At 49.0% G+C, this 24,568-nt stretch overlaps 2 protein-coding genes across 6 annotated transcripts in view; one reads left to right on the forward strand and one right to left on the reverse strand.

Annotated features, from left to right (window-relative positions):
* DNAJC16 (DnaJ heat shock protein family (Hsp40) member C16) overlaps nucleotides 1-5,002 on the forward strand; it is a 44,325-nt gene extending 39,323 nt beyond the window's left edge. For 2 of the 5 annotated variants that reach the window (XM_030327117.1, XM_030327119.1), the window contains one exon: nucleotides 444-3,759. In XM_030327117.1, coding sequence (XP_030182977.1) covers nucleotides 444-843 — 400 coding nt within the window. In that variant the 3' untranslated portion in view covers nucleotides 844-3,759. Of the gene's footprint in view, nucleotides 1-443 lie in introns of all 5 variants that reach the window. The other 3 variants (XR_003971147.1, XR_003971148.1, XM_030327118.2) reach the window with 3 other exon arrangements.
* Nucleotides 4,582-13,079, reverse strand: AGMAT (agmatinase). The gene is made up of 7 exons (XM_030327122.1): nucleotides 12,808-13,079; nucleotides 11,406-11,608; nucleotides 9,161-9,209; nucleotides 7,905-8,100; nucleotides 7,024-7,203; nucleotides 5,327-5,411; nucleotides 4,582-4,655 (listed from the first exon to the last, which is right to left on the reverse strand). The coding sequence occupies exons 1-7, from the start codon at nucleotides 13,077-13,079 to the stop codon at nucleotides 4,582-4,584; spliced, it is 1,059 nt and encodes a 352-aa protein (XP_030182982.1).
* Nucleotides 13,080-24,568: the final 11,489 nt, after the last annotated feature.

A 24,568-nucleotide genomic window follows, 5' to 3' on the forward strand; every position in this document is an offset into this window, starting at 1 on the left:
GGGACCTGGAGGACAGTTTCACCCTTTTCCCCTTGACCACGGGGGGCTCCTTGCTTGCAGCGAGATGTTGGCTGTGACCTCTTCTCCCCTTGACTCCCTGTCCCTATGCTTCTGAACAGAAGAGCTCCCCCCCCCGCCCCCGGCTTCTTCCCTGAGCCTTTCAGGGAGCTCTACCCTGTCGCTCTCGTGTGTTTTTACTGAAGCCGGACCCCGAGAGGGACACAGGGGACACCCAGCAGGAGACAGGGCGATGGGGCAAGCAGAGCGTGGCACGTGTTGAAGCAGCCCTCAGGCGCCAGGGGAATCCCCCATTCTGCCCATCTCCAGGCCCCACCCGACGCAACGCCTCCTCCTGCCACTTGAAACCCGACTGAGGCATCCGTGTCCCCTGCAGTTAAAGGCGTCAGGATGTGCCCTAAGTCTTTCTTCTGTCCTTCCGGCAGGAGCAGCTGCCTGCACTTCTCCTTCCTGAGTCTCGACAAACACAGAGAATGGCTGGAGTACTTGCTGGAGTTTGCTCAAGATGCAGCCCCAATCCCAAACCAGTATGACAAGCATTTCATGGAACGGGACTACACGGGTTACGTGCTGGCCCTGAACGGCCACAAGAAATACTTCTGCCTCTTCAAGCCCCAGAAAGCAGTGGAAGAGGAGGAAGCCATGGGGTCTGGCGGTGCCCTTGACTCTTCCCTCCATCTGGGCGAATCGCGGGGGAAACCTTCCTGTGGCCTTGGACCCAGGCCCGTCAAAGGAAAATTGAGCAAGTTGTCCTTATGGATGGAGCGGCTGCTGGAAGGCTCCTTACAGAGGTTTTATATCCCGTCGTGGCCCGAACTAGACTGAGAGGGGCTCAAGAGAGACTTAAACTCTTCAGGCTTTTTAATAGGCCCCTGCGAACAGGCCTTTTCAGGACTCAACCTATCGCCGAGGACAGAGAATAGATTCTAGATTATTCTTCTGGACAATGGCTAGAAGAATCTTTCCTTTGTCCTGTTCTAACCTAGGAGTGAAAAACACCTCAAGCTGAATCCCCCAGATCAAAAGATTTTCCTGTGGGTCTCTCCGCCCTCGTTTGAATGCCACACCATTTAAAGCAGACTGCTCATTCCCTCTTTTTTTGTCGTCCCGTCCCGTCACATGCTCACACCTCGCTCCCCTGTCCTGTCTCTGTGCTGTGGGAGAAGCTGGGGACTCCAGCCCGCAGCGGCACCCAGATGGAACCTCGCGAGCCCGGAGTGCTGGTCGGGTCACTTCCCACCCCCGCTCTGCTTCTGCCCCGGTGCATGCTGCGTCACCCGGACAGCCCACGGCAGCTTCTAGGCCCTGCATCCCGAAAGAGGCCCGGTTCCAAGCAACCTTAACATTTGATAGTTTTTCCAGTAGTCAGTGGCTAAAAGTATATTTGGGGGGTATCCCCCTGCCCCAGTTTGGCAGCCAGAGTTTTAAAAGGCTGGGGATAAGTGGGGGCTCTGCATGTGAATTTGGTTTCCTTCCCAAGACAAAAGAAGGGAGGGCTGGGCAGTGACCGAAGTGACCTCTCGGTGGTGTCCCCCCGGCCGCCGCCTCAGCACTAGATGTCGCCAGGGAGGGATCTGCACGGCAAGAAGTACTGTAATGACTTTGAGCCATTCACGCGTATGTTTTCCCATGCCTTTCTCCCTCTGTCAGTTTTAGGGTATGAATCTTAGGAGCCATGATTTGTGACCTTGTTCTCCGGACGTAGAGATAAGCTGCTAGAAGCCAGTAGATGTTCAATGAAGACACCTCATTCCCACCTGCCATGAATCAGGCTCGAGGAACCTCTAGTCGTGTCTCTTTAGTAAACTACCAGACCTGTCTTTGTATCAAGGAACTTAAAATTTCTTTTCAACAATTGTATTTTGAACACTGTTACCCCCAAAGTGCTGTAACTTTGAGCTCTCTTTTGTGACAAGTGACCCAAGACTTGTTCTAGACTCCTGTTTGGCAAAAGGCTTACTTTGAGCTTCTGGCCTAGATTTTGATATCTCAGTTGCTTTCACTCTTAACTCAACAACTGCTTCACCAGTAACAGGGTCCGACCCACCATCAGCACCCAGCTTGCAGAGCTCCAGTGCACAGTGGATCACACCAGCCAGCTAGAGAGCTTGCCTTTTTTTCTTGTCTTTTTTCTTTTTCTTTTTTTTTTTTTTTTTTTTTTTTTTGGGCAGAACCACCGGTGGAGTTTGAACAACTTCCAAGAGTGGTCAGTTCTGTCAGAGTAAATTTGCCCTTCTATAAAAAGAAGGGTCGGAATCAGTGATGGGACATTTACTGAGTTAGTATTTCTTTAATCATAATTGCTTGAAACTAAGCGATTTGGATCCTGAATAATTTAGATACTGAGCTACAGTGGCAAGTAATTAATTATTTAAGCCCAGGAGTTCCTGTAGTTTCCGTGGAGTCTTTAGCTTTGTTTAAAAAAGAAAGAAAGAACGAAATCACTGCCAGGCTGCATTTTTTTTCCACATGATCCTCTAAAAATTGGATGCTTGCTCTGGTGGCCGTACCTCCTGGCACCTGGCCCAGGCAGGCGTGATTAAGGGACTCATTTGGTTCCTCGATGCACCGTCCTCCGAGTTATTTTCTAGGTCTCTTATGGCCACGTTGCTGATGCGAGTGGTGTTTTGGTTCAGTGGTGGGCTTTGATTTTTAACTTCTGGTACTAATGGGATTCGTGACCTTCATTTCTGAAAACAGAATCTCCCCAGCTTTGTTCACTTTAAAAATGTTTCCCATTGAAATCAAAAGCACCTTCGGACAGTTAGCCGCACCCTCCTTTGCACTGAGAAAGGAAAGTGAGAATAGGATTAGAAACATTCCTGGCAAATTCTTCCACTGGTCTGTTTGGGGCTGAAAGAGATGTCCCCCAAGAGGACACTAGGGAGGTTTTACTTCGACTGAACTTCGCCCTTGACCACCCAAGCCTATCCTCCTGAACGTTCCCGTGAATTTGTTTACTTTTGTGTCAAATGTATGAGCCGCTGTCACACTCGGCCAATGCCACCTTTTCCTCTCTTGTGTGTAATCACACAGACCTAATTTCAGCTTTAAGTTAACTTCCTGGCCTTTGAATATGTTGAGACTGACAATGTTGTTTTATTTTTAGAAGTAGGGTTTTCTGGTTGATGATAGAGACTACGCATCATGTTTAGCGGATGGGGATGAAAACTGGCCTAAAACAAGTCTTTGTAGAATACACACCTACTTACAAATATTTTTTTTATCGTCCAGGTGCCGGTGGCATAATTTGTCTAAGAGATTGTCAGCTATGAGTCAGCAGCGTTTCCATAAGACCACCTTGACTTCCATTAAGCACCACGGTCTCTCTCTGCCATCGCCTACCGACCGTGAAAATTTGGCCGTACTTTTCAAATTAATAGGCTGATTGCCTCCTCGTTCAGCACATACATGTTTTTCCTGATTCAAAAAGAAATGAGGTCTAACTGTGTTTTAAGTGATTTGCTTTGTTTGGGAAAAGAGATTGGAAGCAGACACTCAAATTTTTTTTCTAAGTAAAATTCTTTAAAAGCTGATGCAGAATGTCTTTACAGATGAAATAATTGCTCGCATCCAAATGCCTGACCTTGTCCCTTGGAAACAAATGCAGTGTGGCAGCCGTGAATCTGTCCACTCAGTTTGTCAAGGAGGAGGATGAAACTTTAGAGAGCGGTCTGAAAAGAAGGTGAATATTTTGCACTTTTGATACTCTTAGGAACAAATAACTCACTTGGCAAATGGTGTCTTTTTTATGTTGTTTTTGTTTTGTATTGTGAACAGGCACTGAAGCTGATGTTATTTTTGTTTTAAGAATATTACAGACTGGAAACAGAAATAAACTATTTTAATGTGTGACGATGACGCGTCGCCCTTGCATCAGGAAGAGGAGGATTTGATCGCGGACCCATTCTCAACAAAATTGAATTTGCGTGTAACTCAAACACATGCCTGAATCTTCAGTGCAGATCTCAGGAGCTGCTATCCTAGAGGGTGGGCCAGCGCAAAGAGCAGATGATGCGAAACTGAGGCAGGGAGTAGGTTAAGGAAGTGTCACCAAGGGCACTTTGGAGGCCACCCGCTGTCTGGTTGAAAAGACATTCCATGCGCCCTCCTGGGCTGTTGGGTGGGCAGTTTCTTTGTGAGAGTCTGCATGTTACTTTCAAACTATTTGTTTATGTTCACAAATGGCCTAAAACCCAGATGCAGCCCTGAGTTCCTCAGGAGGAGCCATAGTGTAAAGGAAGAGAAACTGGAGACATAGGAGATGTTTATACGGGATTCTGTCCTATGGGTTTTTTTTTTTATTTCATTTCTCCAGTTTTTAGATAATCCTAAACTCTGTCCCTTGTAACAACACACGTGCTTCTCTTTAATTCAGACTCCTTAGAAATATTAGCTGTTGAATCAGACTTCTACTGAATGCCCTGATTTTACAGCCTCCAGTGACACTCTAGCAGAAGGTTTTACTGGCGTAAACTCTTGAGTACTCGGGCCTCTTGCACATAAATTCCTGAGAACCTGTCATCGACACAAGCTGCTGATTTATCAGGAAGAGCACGAGGTTCAGACGACTGTCACTTTGGGGAGCACACACAGCATCTCAAACAGCAGGTTAGCCGCCAGGAGGGCCGTGTTTCCTACAAAGATAAAAAACCAAAGGTGAACACCGAGCCAGCGGGCCGAGCCTCTCGCTTGCCTTCGTGCTGCCTTTGCAGATTCCCTCTTCTGCCCAGCCACCCTATGGACACGCTTTCCCCTGAACCAGAAGGCTCTTTGTTTACAAACAGACTCCCACCCCAAAGGAAAGCCTATAATAATGGTGTGTATTGTATTTATCACCTACCCTCCTCCGAAGCTAACAGGCCTCAGTCTGTAAGTTCTCTAAATTGAAATTGTTGGGGCGGCCTCTGCTTTGAATATCTCTCCTAAACCAGCTAACTGCCCACTTTTTTAATATTAATAAACATCACTTAGGCCGCGACAATTCACTTCTCCATGAAACAGCAAAGGAGGAGGGGGGGCTGTGCTATCCTACTACCAATTACCTTACCACTGCTCCTGCGGGCTGGTTTTCCTTCTGCTGACGGGAGGGCAAGCTAGTAAGAGCCACCTCCCAGGGGTGTGTGTTCGAGTTAATTAGCTCACGTCTGTAAGGTGTGGAGCAATAGGTTTATTTTCTTCACTGCAAAACACGCGCAGCAGGTTCCCAAGTTATACAAAAGGACGCAGCCATCTTCTACTTATTAAGCAGATTAATAGAATTTAAACTCGCAGCTGCTTACGGATCACAGTACTGTCGCTTACTCACCAGAAGGATCATAAGGCGGTGACACTTCCACAAGATCACAGCCCACCACGTTCAGGCCTTGACAACCCCGGATGATTTCCAGCGCCTGTCCAAGACCAAGCCTGAGTTGTCCACAGCAGTCACCATTGACCGGGAAAAGCAACTACAGAGATCTCAGTGGATCTCTCCCAATGCATGCCCACCCTTGGACTTGGAGCTGTTGCTTCCGCTCGATAAACGTTTATCGACTGCCAGGCACACTGCTGGGCATCACGTAGACACAAATGGCCAACACACAGCCCCTGCTCCCGAGGGGGTCCATCGTGTGATGATGGACACAAGCAAGCCAGTCATTTCAATGTCATGCATGAAAGGCTTCAAGAAAAGCAAGCGTAGGGGTCCCTGGCTGGCTCGGTCAGTAGAGCATGCAGCTCTTGATCTCAGGGTTGTGAGTTCGAGCCCCGTGTTGGGTGCAGAGATTACTTTAAAAAAAAAAACAACAAAAAACACAAGTGTAGCAAAGTATAATACAAAAACCACCCAAAGAGCTGGGGGAAGCCCTCCCCAAGGTGGAAACACTTAGTTCAAGGAATTGACCAAGCAGATTAGGGATAGGGCAGCCTGGGCAGAAAGACACATGCAAAGACCCCGAGATGGAAAGAAATACCGGTAGCTGGATGTGGCCAGAAGACAAGATAAGTGAGGGGGGATGGTAGGAAGAAGTCACGTCATCGCAAAGAGTTTCCATTGTGCCGGTGAAAAGCCCAGAAGAATGATAAACTATGGAATGGGCATTGTGTCTTAGAAATCTCTCCGAGGGGAACTGATGGAGAATGGCTTGGAAGAGGTAGTTGCTAACATGCCCCTTTCTTAGAGGAGATAAGATCACTGATAGGTGTAAGTGGCCTTCATTTATTTACTCAGGTGCCTTTGAGTTCCTACCCTTTAAGTCAGGCACTGTTCTAGACTGAGGGGTGGACTGGTAAAATAAAAGCCCTACCCTCCTGAAGCTTACCTTCCAGTTATAACCACACTCCAATTCTGCCTCCTGCATTAATTTATACTCAGCACACCTTAAGAGATCTTTATTTGGGGGCCACCTGGGTGGCTCAGTTGGTTGAACATCCAACTCTTGATTTTGGCTCTGGCCATGATCTCACAATCATGAGGGTCCGCATGTCAGGGTCCACACTGGGCACGTCACCTGCTTGAGATTCTCTCTCCCTCTCCCTCTGCCCCTCCCTGCTCATGTGCACTCGCTCTCTCTCTCTCTCTCAAAAAAAGGAAAAGAGAGAGCTTTATTTGGATGTTTCTAAAACTCTTGAACTACCTTGGTAGGTAGTCCCATAGTGAGCACTTTTTAAATTTAACCCCCAAAAGATAAGTTCAGTGTTTTTAAGAGGGGATGCTGCAAACTGTCCCCATGAACCAACTACAGGTGATCAGAGGCACAAAGCTCAAATAACAGACAGTTATGTCCCAGAGAAGAAATGAGGGCTTTTGCCAAAATCAGTCCACTCCTCAGGCCAGAAGAGTGTTCAACCTGTGGTCAGCCCTGAGCAGAGTAAAAGGCCAAGTGCTCTGCTTTTAAAATCCTATCTTGATCCTGAAGACTCACTACACGTCCCAGGAAAGTGGGGGGTAGGGGTGTGGCGGGGGGGGTGGCACTGGCTAAGAATCCTCACCCCCAGGAACTATCATTGGTGAAACCTCCTTACCTGACTAGGGGTGAGACCAGCAATTTCGGGCGTCCCTGTCCCCGGGGCATAGGCGGGATCCAAGCCGTCAATGTCAAAGCTGATGTACATGGGTTTGCCTCCCATCTGCTGCCTCACTTCCCCCATCAGAGGAACCAGGGACTTCATCCAGCAGTCTTCAGCCAGGACCAGCCGGAAGCCCTGAGGAGGCAGGAAGTAAAGAGCAGGAGGTCGAGGCTTCTGCATGGCAGCATTTACGGGGCATTTCTCCTGTGCCAACCCCACGCCAAGTGCTTGTGGACGCTTCACACGTGACCCCCAATCTTCACGAGGACGGAACGGTGGTGAGGAAGGGAGGAACGACAGCTGGTGAAGAAGCAGGTAGGAAGTCGAAGCTGCCCCAGGGGGACGGGATCAGAGAGCAGCTTGGCTAGGACGGGAGGGAGAAACTCGGGTCAGCTCGTGGTAGCACCTCCTCCAAGACTAGCCTTGGCACACTCTAAAAGCAGGGGACTTGGGTCTTTCCTGTTGGGATCTTGTCACACGTGTCCACCTAGGAGCCACTCTGCCTGGTGGGGAAGAGGACAAGAACTGAAAAGGTGGCCGCTCGCCTTGGCTTTGGGCCTCCCCGGCTCTTTTCCAAGCCAGCGACGGCCCAGGGATGGGTGTGTTTCCGCCCGTCTCCCCACCCCAGCGACGAGAGGCCTCCTTTGCCTCACGAACTAACAGCCTCGCTCCTCTCGGCTCCACGTGACCCTCTCGATGGACACTCGGCCTTCCGTCCCGTTTTCTGAATTTGGTCACTGAAGCCCCTGTTGAATCTACAGCTACCACTGAGGGGGCACCGGACAGAAGGGCACTTTGCAGACTGGGGACAGAGGGAGGGGCGTTTGGTTTGTCACCTGGCTCCAGCTGTATCTGTAGGGATCCAGGGTCATGGCAGAGCCCCGGATGCCGATCTGCACCACACGCTTACAGTCCAGGAGTCCCTCGTCCACGCACCGGCGGAAGGGCGTCCCGTGATAGACCTTCTCGCCGAGGGCCTTGTCAGCCGTGTCCGTGTGGGCATCCACGTGCAGCAGCCCCACGGGGCCATGCCTGATGACAACACACAGCTCAGAGGCCAGACCTCCTCCTGGGGCCTGAGCACAGCCACCCCCTAGGCCACCAAACTTCCAAACTTCACAGTTCATGGCCACGGAGCGGAGACCTGCCATCAATTACCGGCCTTGCAACTGGTCTCCGTCTGCAAATCGTTTAGCATCTCAGAGCGATAAACTCGGAGAAAGGCAGGCAGAGAACAGACAGGTACTGAAGCTTACCCACCCACTACCTAGCACCACGAATTTTCTTCACTTGGAGACGGAGAGGCCCAGGAGGATGAGAAGGAAGGATGGGGGCTCAGGTGAGCTTGGCTGAACTAATCAGAGCCTGTCTACAACCGGGGCACCAAGAAGCAGCTTCAAACCCGGCTCCCTCTCCATAATCTCCATCAACCCTGCCGGCCGCCCCAAAGAAACATATCGTCTAAATCGATGCTGGGCAAGCCCAGCCTCCAGAAAAGACTTGAGCCCACCCACCACCAACCAGAAGGCTGCCCACGTGTCTTTCCCTCATATGGATACTGGAGCCGCCACCGCCTTGGCCCTTCTGCCTCTTTTTCAAGCTAATTAACCAAAGTTAGTTCGTCCCTGGTAGACTTCCATTACTAGAATATCCATTTTCTCATTCTCTGGGGAAGGGGCCCTTTCGGGAAGAAACGGGGCCCCTCCCCGGCAAGCAACATCATTGTGCATTTGGCTTTTGAAGCAAAACAGAAACTGAAGTTAACTGGGGTTGTATATTTCACGAGGGGCTCATCTTCCCAAAACAGAGGCACAGGCTGAGCATGCATTCACCAGAGCCAATGTAGGGCAAGCCAGGGTGGCCAGAAGTGTTAAAAATAAATCGTCTTGGCTCCCAGCTGGTGACTGACAGAGACACCTGGAGCTCGCCCGACCTTAATTTTGATCCACAGAAGCAACTCAGCCGGGAATTTCCTATCACCCCAAATAACCTGAGCCAGCAGAGGTCACTCGATGCCAGGGAGTCGCAAACAACTCATTCCCTAGCCCCTGAAGTTTGAAACCCTGTGTGGAACCAGACGCCTGGGACTTACTTTTTGGCCATCGCTTGCAATATAGGATATGTGATTGTGTGATCTCCACCTGCAAAGAGGAAAAAGAAAACATCTGACATGTGGATAAGATGGGGGGGGGGGGGGGACCGTGTATTTTACAGAGCAATCCTCAAATCGCCCAACGGTGCCACCCTTTTGATTGGACTGAAGAACTATAACATACTCAGCTAAAATGAGATCTCGTTCAGAGGTGGGAAAATGGCCACGGGATACTCGGGATTACATTGTCATCCAAAAGAGGAAACGGGCACCTGGGTGGCTCAGTTGGTTAAGCATCCGACTTTGGCTCCGGTCATGATCTCACGGTGCGTGGGATCGAGCCCTGCATCGAGCTCTCTGCTGACAGCGTGGAGCCTGCTTGGGATTCTCTCTCTCCCTCTCTCTCTGCCCCTGTTGGCTCTCTCTCTCAAAACAAATAAATAAAATTTAAAAAGAGGAAACAAATTAAAGCTTAGTAGAGCTTTCTTTCTGCAATGATGGGCATGTTCTCTAGCTGCACTGGCCACCGTGGTGGCCACTCCCCACATGTGGCCACTGGAATGCAGCTCATGCCACGGAGGAGCTGAATTTTTTATTTTATTTTAATTACTTTTAATTTTATTTTTTTAAGTGTATTTATTTTGGGAGGAAAAAACAGCACGAGCAGGGAAGGGGCAGGGAGAGAGGGAGAGAGGGAGAATCCCAAGCAGGCTCCTTACGGTCAGTGCAGAGCCCGATGCGGGGCTCGAACTCACGAACCGGGAGATCATGCCCTGAACCGAAATTGAGAGTCAGCCACTAAACCAACTGAAAATTAATTTCAGTTTCAATAACCACATGTGGCTAATGGGCACTGCACTGGCCAGCTCAGTAAAGAAGTATTACGATGGATGACCATTAAAAACAACAGTAGCCACATTTACAGAAGCTCAAAATATGCCAGTCAGGATGCGGGGCACTTTATGTGCGCTTTCATTATGTGGCCCTCACACAACACAGTGAGGTAGGTGCTATGATTCCCATTTTACAGGTGAGGAAATGACGCAGGGGGAGCCAGGGAGAGGTACAGCTGAGATTTCAAACTGTGTCCCTCCAGAAACCACACTCCACACCACGCACGATGTTCTGCAGGCTGGGCCCACGCTTTTGGCAAAAATACATTTGGATATTTGGAAAAAGGTCTGTGTCATTTTAACTCTTTGTGAACTGGAAGAGAAAGAGAAATGGAAGGGTGGGAGGGGTGGGGGGATAAGAGGAAAACTGCTCCATAGGTGGACAGAGACCCTGGCTTGGAGGAAAATGCCCCTTCGCACCTCTCTCTCAAAGTCATATAAAAGCAGGTTCTTGAAATAGTTAGGAAGTCACAATTGAGCCCCTGTTGTGAGCCTTCCCCCGGGCCTGGAATGGAGGAGGGAGGTGACAAAGGTGAGGTGGGTAGAGGCACTTGCTGGGATGCAAAATTTAAGGGACACCAAAAACAAAACAAAACAAAACAAAAAACCTCAGTAATTAAGATAAATACTAGTTTAATGTAATACTTTTAAACTTCAAAACCAGTACCCCCCAAAAAATCCATGATAAATTTTAAAGAAAGATAGGATCAGTAACACTGCTATTCTGAGTCCTATCGGAGCCTCAGGCAAAAGGGAAAAGTCAGTCATATTTATTGTTGACTTTTTGGCACCCCCCCCCCCCCCCCCCTTAAATTTTGCACTAAAGCAAATGCCTTGCCTGTGTGCTGACAGCTTAGAGCCTGGAGCCTGCTTTGGATTCTGTCTCCCTCTCCCTCTGCACCCCCCCCCCCCCCTCACGCTCTGTCTCTCTCTCTCAAAAATAAATAAACATTAAAGTGAATGCATTTGCCTCACCCTAGTCCATCCCTGTCAATCGTACCAATCCAAAAATGTAAATATCCTCTCCCCAGGGGAGAAGAAACATTAATTAGAGGGGCGCCTGGGTGGGTTAGTTGGTTGAGCGTCGAACTCGATCGTGGCTCAGGTCGGCTCAGGTCACGATCTCGCGGTCGTGGGATCCAGCCCAGCATCAGGTTCTGCACTGAATATGGAGCCTGCTTGGGATTCTCTCTCTCCCTCTCTCTCTACCCCTTCCCCACTCAAAATAAATAAACAAACAAAAAGGATTACAAATTCTCTTTCCTATACCGTCTCCATATTCACCGTGGCTTGCCCGTGATAAATAAACCCTCCGTGCAGAGAACTGCACTTGCCCTCGTAGATGTTATTACCCAAGGTCAGAGGAATACAGCCAGCTGCTACGATTTTCTGATAGGCCTCTCGAATTAGACGGCAGCTGTCCTGAAGGTTGTAAAGATTGACATTCACATCACCTAGATCTGCAACCGAGAGGGTCTGGAAGGGGAGGGCCCCCGTGCTAGGGTTGGTTGTCCGAAGCATCACGGATTCTTCCCTGATCCGCCGGGGTCCAAATCTGGAGGAGGAAGAGTCATCCTGTGAGCCATCCCTGAAAGGTCAGAGGTCCTACCTCGGCCGGGGTTTCTCAGCCTCTGCACTGCTGATATTTGGGGCTGGATGAATCTTTGATGTGGGGGGCCATGTGGTACATTGTGAGACAGTTCCCCTGGTCTGTCTGTAACCGATTAGATGCCAGGAGCAAGTTGTGATAACCAAAAAGTCCTCCAAGGACACCACCAAATGTCCCCTGGGGTCAAAATCATCCCTGATTGAGAATCACTAAAACCCAGGCTGTATACTGAAGAGATTAAAGGCACAGACTTGGAAGCCCACCCATCACCAATTTACTAAATGGCATTAGATAACTTCTTCATCTCCATGAGCCTCAGTTTCCTAATCTGTAAAACATTTACCTTCCTGGGATGTTATAGGAATGAAGTGAGGTCATCTATGCAAAGCGCCTTGCATTTAGTAGACATTTAATAAATGGTGGCATTTCTACTTCACATTATTCGTCTATACGGTATTTACATCTGTAAAGTGGCTGAGCCCAATCAGACATAGTTGATGCTCACTATTTAGGAAAACAGACTTCGCTTCCTCTGCCATGATCTTAGGGAAAAAATGCCTTGGGGCGCCTGCCTGGCTCAGTCGATAGAGTTTACCACCCTTTTCTTGGGGTTGTAAATTCCAGCCCCACGCTGGGTGTAGAGGTTATTTAAAAATAATTTTTAGGGGCGCCTGGTTGGCTCAGTCTGTTAAACGTCGGACTTTGGCTCAGGTCATGATCTGGCGGTGGTGAGTTCGAGCCCCGCGTGGGGCTCTGTGCTGACAGCTCAGGGCCTGGAGCCTGCTTCGGATTCTGTGTGTGTGTGTGTGTGTGTGTGTCCCTTCCCCACTCATGCTCTGTCTCCCGTTCTCTCTCAAAAACGAGTAAATGTTTAAAAAAATTAAGAATTTAAAAAATAATACATATTTTTTTAACCTTAAAAAAAATAAAAGCCTCGTATTTGAGCAATTCTTGATCGGGTGCCATCTAGATCAGGTGCCATCGCATTGTGTGATGAGGGAGGGGGGAAACCAACGGTCTGTCAGTCGATTAGGGGCGTTCTGGAGCCCCCACCCTGGCTGAGGGGAGGCGCCGTCCGTGGGGCTTTCGCGCCCAGTGGCCTTCGGGTGGTCCGGCCACGTGTCCCCCAGTCCTGCGGGCCTTACCTCGCCCCGGGCCGGTTGGAGGTCCCAATGTCCAGGGGCACCCCGACGAAGGCGGCGTCCAGCCCCTGGGGGGAGGCCTGCAGCGGCAGCCGCATCATGGAGCAGACGCCCACCGGCCGGGCCACGACCTCGGAGCTGGGGGGCTGGTTCCGGGGAGCATCGGAGGCCCGGCGGCGGGGGCTGCGGCCCAGGTGGCGGAGCCCCGCGGCAGGACGCGCGCCCCCGCGGGCCCCCAGGCTCCGGGCGCAGCGGGACGCCAGCCGCCGCAGCATGTCACCCGCCGGTCCCCGCAGCGGCCCGAACGGCCGACTGTGCTCAAAGGGCCGGCGGCCTGGGGATCAAGGGCGGGCGAGGGGCCGCGCTCTCCCCGCCCCCTCCCCGGACTTCGGCCTCCGGCTCCCTCGGTAAATAGAACCGGGCCCCGGGGGACGCCCCCGCCCCCACCCCGCGGCCACCGCACTGTCCCTGGGGTCTGCGCCCCGCAAAAGCAAGCCCTTGGCGCCTGCTTGTCCCTTTCAGAGTAATATTGTTTAAAAGCAGAAAGAGTTAAAGGGGGGAAAGAAAACTTTCTCTAAGGAAGAGAAATTGGAAATGCATTTTTTTAAACAATGTGTTACGAAATGTCTGGGGTAAGATTCCCGGGAAGCAGAGTCTCTTGTTTAAGTTTATTTATTTTGAGAGAAAGAGAGAGAGCATGCGCAGGGGAGGGGCAGAGAGCCAGAGCGAGAGGGAGAGACCGAATCCTAAGCAGACTCTGCACCATCAGAGCTGAGCCGCAGGCTGGGCTTGAACACCTGACCTGTGAGATCAGGACGCGAGAGGAGATCAAGAGGCCTGTGCAACTGAGCCGCCCAGGCGCCCCAGGGCGTAGAGTCTTTCTAAATAACCTTTTTTTTAAAAAGGCCTTAGAGACCAGCTTGGTGAAGGTCACACTGCCAGGGGGCCCCCTAATCTCCAGTCCTCTTTATTTCTGGGGGGGGGGGGGGGGGCGGGGACCACCAGGGAAAGAAAAAGTGACTTGTCATGAAGTTATGTGAGCCGTGGGTGGTGGTATACATTTTTAATGTCTGGAAGTTGAAATTGAATGGAAGAGGCCGGCATTGGCTTTAAACGGTAACCTCCATGGGGCGCCTGCATGGCTCAGTCGGTTGAGCGTTGGACTTCAGCTCAGGTCATGACCTCTCAGGTCGTGAGTTCAAGCCCCGCGTGCGGCTGTGCGCTGACAGCTTGGAGCCTGGAGCCTGCCTCGGATTCTGTGTCTCCCTCCCTCTCTGCCCCTCCCCTGCTCATACTCTCTCTCTGTCTCTCAAAAATGAATAAATGTTAAAAAGAAAAAATTTTCAATGGTAACCTTTACATGTACGTCACGCCTTAAACCCACACCGCCCAGCCTCCACTCTGCACGATGGGGGCAAAGTTTCCTAATGGTCAATCCTGGGTGTTCAGTGTCGCAAGAGGGCTGCAGAACAGGTCCCTGCCGTTTTCCAGAAAAAAAAGCGACCCTCCCTTACCACCCCTATGGACAGATTCTACCACCATTTCTCCCATAGTGTTTGTCCTGGTTGTATCGTTTTCTTTCTTTCTTTTTTTTTTTTTAATTTTTTTTTAATTTTTTTTTTAATTTTTTTTAACATTTTATTTATTTTTGAGACAGAGAGAGACAGAGCATGAACGGGGAAGAGGCAGAGAGAGAGGGAGACACAGAATCAGAAGCAGGCTCCAGGCTCTGAGCCATCAGCCCAGAGCCTGACGCGGGGCTCGAACTCACGGACCGCGAGATCGTGACCTGAGCCGAAGTCGGACGCTTAACCGACTGAGCCACCCAGGCGCCCCTTTTTAAATTTTTTTTAATGTTTATTTACTTCTGAGACAGAGAGAGACAGAGCATGAGTGGGGGAGGGGCAGAGAGAGGGAAACACAGAATCCTAAACGTGCTCCAGGCTCCCAGCTGTCAGCACAGAGCCCGACGCGGGGCTCGAACTCACAGACCGCGAGATCATGACCTGAGCCGAAGTTGGATGCTCAACCGACTGAACCACCCAGGCGCCCCCCAGTTGCCCATTTTCTGACTCCCCACCTGTATGGTCTGATGGCACCTCAGGTGGCCAGTGGCTCAGCAACTTTCCACCTCCTTCTTGATCCTGCTCTCTGCCCAATGCTTTGCTCAGTCCTGGTGGTTCCCTGCTTACAAGACCCCCACTGGCTCCCTCTGTTGTTACTGTGGTGCCAGCTACAGCTTTCCACTTGGTGTCTCCACTCTCCCACCAGATAACGCTTCCTGAAGCCAATCCACTTTTTTTTTTATAATGTTTCTTTTTGAGAGAAGAGAGAGCGAGAGAGAGACAGAGCGTGAGCGGAGGAGGGGCACAGAGAGAGGGAGACACAGCATCAGAAGCAGGCTCCAGGCTCCGACCTGTCAGCACAGAGCCTGATGCGGGGCTCGAACCCATGAGCCGTGAGATCATGACCTGAGCCGAAGTCAGACACTTAACCGACTGAGCCACCCTGGTGCCTTGCAATCCACTTTTTAAATTCTGTTTCCCTTCGTGCATCTTCCAGTACTTGGCTCTCGAGCCACTGTTCACCTTACACAGCCCTCACTTTCTTGCCTCCAGTCCTTTGCTCATGCCATCTCCTCGCCCGGAAGGTTCTCTCCCACGACCCTCATCCCCACATGCCAATGTTCTGCTGAAGCCCGTGCTCAAACCACTGTCTCTGGAACTCTTAAAACCCTTAAAATTCTCAGTTTTCAAGTATAGGAACTGGGATCAGGAAAAAAAGTGAAATCCTCGCTCTGCGATCCACGTATCTCCATTACTTAGGGCAGGAGAGAGAGCTCATTCGCATTTCCGCTGGGCTTGGGGCGACAGCTCAAGGCAACGCTCCATCCAGCACAACGTCTCTTTGCAGTTTCATGCTTGATCTTGCAAATGTGTGTGTGTCATTCCATTTCGTAATACGTTTATGTTAGCATTAAAACATTTGGTATTATTTACCAGCTAAATGTTCCCCCCAAACTTTTCTTTTTAATTTATTTTTTATTTTTACATTTATTTTTGAGAGACAGAGAGAGCGTGAGCAGGGGAGGGGCAGAGAGAGAGGGAGACACAGAATCTGAAACAGGCTCCAGGCTCTGAGCTGTCAGCACAAAGCCCGACGCGGGGCTCAAAGTCACGGACCATGAGATCATGACCTGAGCCGAGTCGGACACTTAACCGACTGAGCCACCCAGGCGCCCCAAAATTGTATGATTTCTCTATGTGTGTCATGACCGGAAAAAGTTTCCAAAGCACCGTTCTGGCAAACTCTAAGTTCCGATCCGTGCTTCATCCTTTTGGCCAGCCTCTAATTTGCGGTGCCTTAGAAAACAAAAAACAGGAGCGTCTGGGTGGCTCCGTTGGTTAGGCATCCGACTCTTGATTTCAGCTCAGGTCATGATCTCACAAACTGTGAGCCCTGAGTCGGGCTCTGGGCTGACAACATGGAGCCTGCTCAGGATTCTTTCTCCCTGTCTCTCAAATAAATAAACTTAAAAAAAAAAGTAATAGAATAAATGTTTGGTGGGTGAGTGAGTGAAAGACTGAACAGATCTTCTGGAAGCTGTGGAGACCAGCTCTAGGGTGATGAAAAAGCCGTGACAGCCGAAGAATGTGAGGAAAACATTGTGTATGTTCCGGCTATCTGCGTGGATTCCCTTTGGCCTAAAGAATGATACAAGGGCTCCACAGAAGGAGTCAACACCTTGAACTTGTCTGTGCTTGCAGAGACTGAAGAAATGAGCCTGCATCAACTCCCGCCTCCGTGAGACACCTGGCGTGGGGGGAGGGAGCTTTCTGGGACACTCTACTCACTGTTACACTTCTTTGTCCACCGGCCCTGAAGAAAAATAGTTTTCAGCATGTTTAGAATACTTCCATCAAAGTTGGTCAGACTCCCCACACTTCACCTATAAAGTTACATACTCAACAATCCCTCAGGGAATGCTTTACACACGAGCGTGGAGTTACCTCCAGCAGTGGCATCATCATTTCTGAATCTCGAAAATAATATGTACTATTTGAACACGACATTGGTCGTTCGGTCTATTCAGCTTGCCCAGTGGACACCGGGAGCCCGATTGATCCAACCACTTTTATCCAGATGCCATGTAAATGGCCCGCTCAGTCTCTCTCTGGTCCAAATGGGGCAAGAGAAAGGGAGGCGAGAGCATGAATTCATCACAGGCAAGACCCACCCACTGAAGTTTAAAGAATACCACTGTCATGTAGTTTCAAAGTCAAGCCAGGAGAGGGCACAGAAAACTTCTGCTCGGTCGGCTAATAAGCAAGAGGAGTTTTAGCAAATGGACACAGCGCTCCTTCAATCTTCTATCATGTGACGCAGAGTTTAGGTCATTTAGTCTGATTTCATCAGCCCACAACAATTTTATTATGCAGTAGGCCACCTTAATGTGATCTTTGCACTGTTTAATTCTCTCTTGCAGAAAATGTTCAGATTTCTTTAAGGCCCCGGCAGTTTCCCCTGATTTCTTTCAGATGGCAGTCCTCTTTGCCTCTCGCAGGAAGTCACCTGCTTCTGAATAGCACTTCTTCCCCTGCAAAGTGGAGACTGGAGGAGCTAACCTCTCCTGACTTCTTGGTGCTGACGCACAGCTGAAAGTACATCGTCAACCTGCTCCCGATGGTGCGAACGGCATTAGACAAATGCGGGGCTGATTATTAACTATAAACTATATACCCTGAGTAAGTAGACCTGACTCAAGTTACTAGTGAGACTGAATACTCAGTAATTGAGGACTAAAGGGGCTGAGGCTTAAAACCCAGGTTCCAGAATGATGGAAAGCTCAGGGACATGTGGGAAAATGCTATGGAGACAAACCCATCTGCGAACCAACTCATGCTAGGCAGTTCAGACCAGGAGAACGTCATCATGCATGTTTGGAGGAGAAGGATGGAAGCTTGAAGTACAGATCTCATACAACAAAGCAGGTATGATACAATGTTTCCTGCAGTATCATAAAGTCAATGGGATGAGAAAGTATTTGTTCTGTTTCATTATGACTTACTTTTACATCGCAATTTCTGTCTGAATTGAACACTCGATGTATATTATCTCGTTTGTCTTTCCAGTTACCCTACAGATAAAACATAGTGTCTATATTTGATAAGGAAACTGAAGTGCTCAGCCAGTGATGTCACAGTATAGTGCAAGGCCATTTCCTCCCCGGGATCCAGGATTAGAAATGGCCTTACCTGTTAAAGGTTTCAGTCAGAGTGGTTGGGAGAGAGTGAGTCTCACCATTTTTGGACAGTTAAGAGGAAAACAAACAAACAAACAAACAAACAAAAAAACCTCCCCTGAATTGACATCCTTCCATAGTTGCTATCAAAACTATTTCCAAGTTCCACTTTTGACACTGAAGATCCAGGCTCCAAATATTCATTTCATGACTCAAACCTGGTTTCTGGAATGACAGCCATCAGCTAAATAATTTGTTTTAGCTCAGAGTTCAAAAACCAGAATGAGAACAGAATTCGGGCTTTCTGATTTCTAATTTAATATCCTGTCCACTGCCTTGTGGATGGGTCAAATCAAACTTTTTTCTTTTGGTGTCACCCTCGGCTTGATTTTCTCTCTCTTTTAAAGTTTAATCTTGGGGGCCCTGGGTGGCTCAGTCAGTTAAGTGTGTGACTTCGGCTCAGGTCATGATCTCACGGTTCGTGGGTTCGAGCCCCGCGTGGGGCTCTGTGCTGACAGCTCAGAGCCTGGAACCTGCTTCGGATTCTGTGTCTCTCTCTCTCTGCCCCTTCCCTGCTTGCACTGTCTCTCTCAAAAATAAACAAACATTAAAAAAATAAATTTTAATCTTCCTTTTAAAATCTTTACTTCTTCTGATTACAAAATTCATACATGTGTATTGTACAAAGTGAGAGTCCATCATTGCCTACCCCTACCCAAGCAAGGTTGTATTCCATAGCATATAAGGCTTTTGAAAAAAATCAAAACTGGGCTTAGCTTATATAAAGTGGTTGGCAACTTCCTTTGTTTCACCTTAAAATGCCTTGGAAATCTTCACAATAAGCTTTTTTTTTTTTTAACCGCCTTATTTAGGTATAATTTATATATCACAAAATTCACCTATTTTTAAGTGTACAATTCAATGATTTTTTTTTGTAAACCTGTGCAACCATCACCACAACCCAGTTTTAGAACATTTCCCCCATCCCTAAAAGTTTTCTCGTGCCTGTAAATAAGCTTTTTTAGAGGGTGCATTTTTGTGGATAATTACAATCATGAATAACAAGTCCCAGAAATTTCCATTTTGCCTAGCTTTCACTTGCTGCTGGCAGGCAAGAAGAAAATTGCAAAAGCCCATCAACAAATGTTGGAAGAAAACACCATAAGCTGACCGACAGCTGTTTGCTCAAAATAGTTTATTCATCCACTCCAGCTTTTACAGAGTGTTAGCCAAGTATCAGGCTATTGGTTAAGTCTGTAGGGATATAAAGACAGATAATAGCTGTCTTCTCCTGGAATAAATTGGGTGTCAGTTCAATAGCATGCAACCTAAGAGTTTCAAGATTCAATGGTTTTGAATCACAAAAGTGTTCCAGATGGGTGTGGTATTTGGATTTCCACTTCCAGAAGTCAAGAGAGAGAAACAGAGATGATTTCCTTTCCCACCTCAAACAACCAAACGAGGACAAAAAATATGAAAACAATGGTTTTTTTCAATACACTGAACATATGGCCACAACGGATAGTCATCCTGAGCAAGAACAACAAAATGGGGTGAGCCTTGGTACTTGCCCTGGTTTTTTACCGCGAGCTTATGGGCTACGGTGCAGGGAATGAAAACTGAGGCAGAGCTCAGTGGAGTCCCTGAGTTGTGAAGGCAGAGCTGGGAGCCCAGGGTAACCAAAGTAGCTGGAGCTCACAGGACAGAGTCACAGAGAGGAGAGCTATACACACACACACACACACACACACACACACACACACACACAGCAGAGAGAGAGAGAGAGAGAGAGAGAGAGAGAGAAAAGAGAGGAAAGGAGAAAGAGAGAGAACCCCAGAAATCTGTAGATGGCCCTCTTCTGGTATTCACTAAGTCCTGCTTTGCACGTTTATGTAAGAAAATTACCCAAGGTTGGGAAAAGAACCGCTTGAAAGGCTTAGAGGGAAAGGTGCTCACCAGCGTAGGAATAGTGCCTATTCCCACTAGCCAAATAAGAAAAACTTGTATAATTTATGGGGCATTGAGAAGAATATTCATGAAAGTCTTGCCTCAGAAGGAATAATCAGCCCTAGAACTAGCATTGCTCTGGTCCTAAGGAATCTTAAAAGCAAGACTCCAGGGGCGCCTGGGTGGCTCAGGCGGTTTAGTGTTGACCCTTGATTTTGGCTCAGGTCACGATCTCAAGATTTGTGAGTTTGAGCCCCACCCGTTATCAGCTCAGAACCTGCCTGGGATTCTCTGTCTCCCTTTCTCTCAAAATGAAGAAATAAACTTAAAAAAAAAAAAGCAAGACCCCAAAGAATCAGTCTATTCCCAAGTAACTTCACTGCACCTCAGAACAAAGTTTAAGATGTAAAGGAACACAAAAATATCCAGCACGAAACACGGTAACACTCACGATACCTGGCACCCAAGCATAAAATCCCAGGCATGGAAAGAGACAGGTAAATGTGGCCCATAACGAGGACACAAACCAACCAATAAAAACTGACCCAGAAGTGACACAGATGTTAGAATTAGCCAAGATGGGGCACCTGGGTGGCTCAGTCGGTTAAGCCTCGGACTTGATCTCGCGGTTCACGGGTCCACCAGTTCCAGCCCCGGGTGGGGCTCCGTGCTGACAGCTCAGAGCCTGGAGCCTGTTGCAAATTCTGTGCTTCCCTCTCTCTCTGCCCCTCCCCAGCGTGCCTCTCTCTCTCAAAAATAAACAAACATTTTACAACATTAGCCAAAACATTAAAACTATTAAAACCTTATTCCCTATCTTCAAAATATTGAGTAGCATCATGGGAAATAATAAAAAAAAAAGATTATAACTGAAATTTTAGAGCTGAGCTACATACAACTCCCAAGCCCACGGCAAATATATACAAACATTTTTTCTTTTTTTTAAGGATTTGACTCTTCACTTCGGGGAATATCTTTTTTTTTTTTTTTTTTTTTTTTTTATGGAAATCTGTTATCCTCTGGTCTGCAACTATTCAAGACACAATCTTCTCACCCAAGACGCATTAGTAGCGCACAGAGTCCCCACTGCCCATTTCCTTTCTGTGACCAAGGCAACAAGCCTAAGCCCTGACATAAGGCGCAAGGAAGCTTCGGGAAGCCACCCACGCCTGGGACTTGCAACCAGGCCCCAGTTTCTCGGCTCGCCACGGCCTCGGTCACACCTCCGCCCCGAGCTGGAGTCTGAGCCAGTTCTCCCGAGCCGCGCTGGCCAAGGCGGGGAGCTCGCGAGTTCACTGGCCTAACCCGGCGCGGCCCCGCGGCGCCTCGGCCGCCCGCTCGGTCTCACGGGACCACGAGCCCGCCCGACCGCAGGGCGCACGGGGGTGGGGATCGCCACCCGGGCCTCCGCCACAGAGGTGGCGGCAGCCGCGAAAAGCCCCCACAGGGCGCGGCACATCCAAAGCCCTGGCCGGGTCTGAAGCGCTGAACTCTACCTCCCAGAATAAACCCAGACCGCGGGAGGGTCGCCTAGCAACCAGGAGCCCAGAGCGCGGACGCCAGGCATTGGCCTGCGCGTGTCACGTGACTCGGCGCCCCCGCCCACTGGGACATTACGCTGCAGCCACGTGATGCGGCGCAGGTACGTTTCCGCAAGGCTCTGGGACCACGGTGGTGGTGGTTTCGCAGGAGAACCTCTTGGGGTTTCCTTCCCGGTGTCGCGCGAAGTCCTGGCCTTGCACGGCGTGGCCAGAGAGTGACCAAGCACGTAAGGGGCAGCAGGGACCTTTCCGCACCGGCGACGGTGAAGCGATAAAACGGTGCTAACTGCGCTCGTGAGGCTCCTTTGTTCGTGCAGGAGCATGTCCTGAGAATAAGACTGGTCAGGTGCTGAAGTCCGCCTCCTGTGGGCACAGAAAAAGTTCTGTGAAGTTTGTAACATTTAAGAAGGGGTGACAGGGATATCAAAGCTATTGAGTTGGACGATATATGCAGCACTGGCTGGAAGAGAGATCTTGCATCTGAAGTAAGAGGACTTTCTTGGGGTGGAGGGTACGGTCTTGTTGAGGTAGTTATTGGAAAGGTACAACTTCAACTGAATTTAGAGAACTAATCCAGCTTCTCAGAACGAGGGGGCAGAGCCACATTATCCACGTCAGTTCATAAAATCTAGGGTATGGGGGGACCCCGTCGCAGGCTACTCCCGTGACCCGCACCCCCTCCTCCCTTGCACCAGGTGAGGCCTGGGGGAAAAATACATACATGTATCTCGAATACGAAGGGGGTTTAAGGAGATGACTGGGACGGCCCAGATCTTTTTAAAACTGTCAGGGGGTTGGGGCGCTTGGGGGGCCCAGTGGGGGCCCGTGGGTCTTCTGCTCGGGTCATGATCTCTCAGGACATGAGTTCATGAGCTCGAGCCCCGAGTTAGGCTCTGTGCTGACAGCTCAGAGCCTGGAGCCTGCTTCAGATTCTGTGTCGCCCTCTCTCTTTGCCCCTCCCCTGCTCATGCTCTGTCTCTCAAAAAAAAAAAAGAAAAAAAAAAAAAGATTTAAAGCTGCCGTGAGGTTTGGCAAGACCATTCTTTCCTTCTAATATATTTCAAGCTAGCAAGCAGAGGACTTTAAAATACTATATATACTCTGGAACACTGACACATATCTTGTGGCCATGCTTGATTCCTCTTTTCTTCCACACCTTGTGTTCAGTGCATCTGCAACTCCTATTGGAACTACCATCAAAATGAATTCACAGTCTGACAGCTTCTCACGACCTCTTCAGCTACCACTGTGGTCAGATTTCCCATGGTCTGTCCCCTGTCACCTGGGGATCTTTTTGCTGGATCTTTTTTTTTTTCTTTAAGTTTTTATTTTCAAGTAATCTGTACACCCAGCATGGGGCTTGAACTCACAACCCTGAGATCAAGAGTTGCACGCTCCACCGACTGAGCCAGCCAGGTGCCCCTGTTGCTAATTCTCATAGTCTCCTCATGCCTTCCTCCACGAGTCAGCTAAAGTGATTTTTTTTTTTTTTTTTTTTTTACAGTAAGCTCTGTGCCCAACTGGGACTCAAACTCAGGAGTCCCAAAATAAAGAGTCGCATGCTCCACCGACTGAACCAACCAGGCACCTCAGTCAAAGCGATCCTTTTTTTTTTTTCAATTTTTCAAATTATTTTTTTTATTTTAGCGCGAGCAGGGGAGAGGGGCAGAAGGGAGAAAGAGAACCTCAAGCAGGCTTCATGTTCAGCGTGGAGCCCAACGCAGGGCTCGATCCCACAACCCTAGGATCATGACCTGAACCGAAATCAAGAGTTGGACACTCAACCGAGCCAACCAGGTGCCCCCAAAGTGATCTTTTAACACACGCGTTACGTCATGTCACTTTGCTCAAAACCCTTCAGTGGCTTCCTATTTCAGTGAAAGCCAAGGTCCTTACAATCTCTTGCCCCATAATGTGGTCCTGTGGGTTCCTGTCTACTTTCCTCCTCGTTCATTGATTTCCAGAAGTGCTTTTCTTCATTCTGTTTCTTGAGCGGGGCAGGTATGCTTCCATATTTAGGTCTTTATACTTGCTTTTACCCTGTGCCGAGTATCCTTGCATTGTCCACGTGATTTACTCCATTCCGCTTCATCCTGCTTGGATGTTACCTTATAAGACAGACTGCCCTCTGTGAAGTAGCAACCACTGAATGCTCAAATTGCTCCCCCCAGTTACCAACACTCCCTACCCTCTGCTTCCTTTTTTTCCTTCTAGAGCGTTTATCACCAACTGATGCATCCTATATGTTCTCGATAGAATGAAAGCTCCATGTGGGGGCGCCTGGGTGGCTCAATCGGCTAAGCGTCCAGCCTCGGCTCAGGTCACGATCTCACAGTTTGTGAGTTTCAGCCCCGCATTGGGGGGCTCATGGGCTGGATTCTAGCTCCATGTGGACAGGGTCTTTGCCTTGTTTCCTGCTGTACCTAGAACAATGTCTGGCATTCAGTAGGTATTAAGAATTGTTGAAGAAATTAATGAATGGTCTATGTCCAATACAGTTCTATTGCTGATTATGGTGAGTGAACCCAAGTTGTTCCAAGTGGCTAAAAGGCTTTGAACATATCCATGATATCGTAATGATTCTCACATTGGCAGTATCCACTAAGAATGTTTTGTATCTACTTTATATCTTAAAAGCTGACTCTGTACTCTTCGCCATGACACCTGAGATCCCTCCACAACTGTGATGCGGTGTTCCAAGAAGAAGGACACTCATGTTTGTCATGAAAAACTGGGAGCTTCCTGAAGGGAAAGAATAGAAAAGGTAAATAAATAACAAGGATAGATCAACAAACTCCTGGTCAAATGTCAACAGAACAGGTGAAGTAAGCTGGTGTCAATCCAGAGGTTCTTGGGAAAATTTACTTTCCCAACCAAATTCCCTGAAGCCTAGAAATCTGGAGCTGATGATTGATACCTTTATCCCCTATTAAAATGCAGCTAGAGGGGCGCCTGGGTGGCGCAGTCGGTTAAGCGTCCGACTTCAGCCAGGTCACGATCTCGCGGTCCGGGAGTTCGAGCCCCGCGTCAGGCT

This window comes from Lynx canadensis, chromosome C1, assembly GCF_007474595.2.
Source record: "Lynx canadensis isolate LIC74 chromosome C1, mLynCan4.pri.v2, whole genome shotgun sequence".
NCBI lineage: Eukaryota > Metazoa > Chordata > Mammalia > Carnivora > Felidae > Lynx > Lynx canadensis.

What these genes read in the sequence shown, in the direction of transcription:
- AGMAT (XM_030327122.1), bottom strand. Translation starts at nt 13,079, where the DNA reads ATGCTGCGGCGGCTGGCGTCCCGCTGCGCCCGGAGCCTGGGGGCCCGC. An exon ending in TTGCAAGCGATGGCCAAAAA is followed by an intron (nt 8,101 to 9,160) that starts GTAAGTCCCAGG and finishes TGTTGTCATCAG; the next exon opens with GCATGGCCCCGTGGGGCTGC. An exon ending in ACCGCCTTATGATCCTTCTG is followed by an intron (nt 4,656 to 5,326) that starts GTGAGTAAGCGA and finishes TTATCTTTGTAG; the next exon opens with GAAACACGGCCCTCCTGGCG.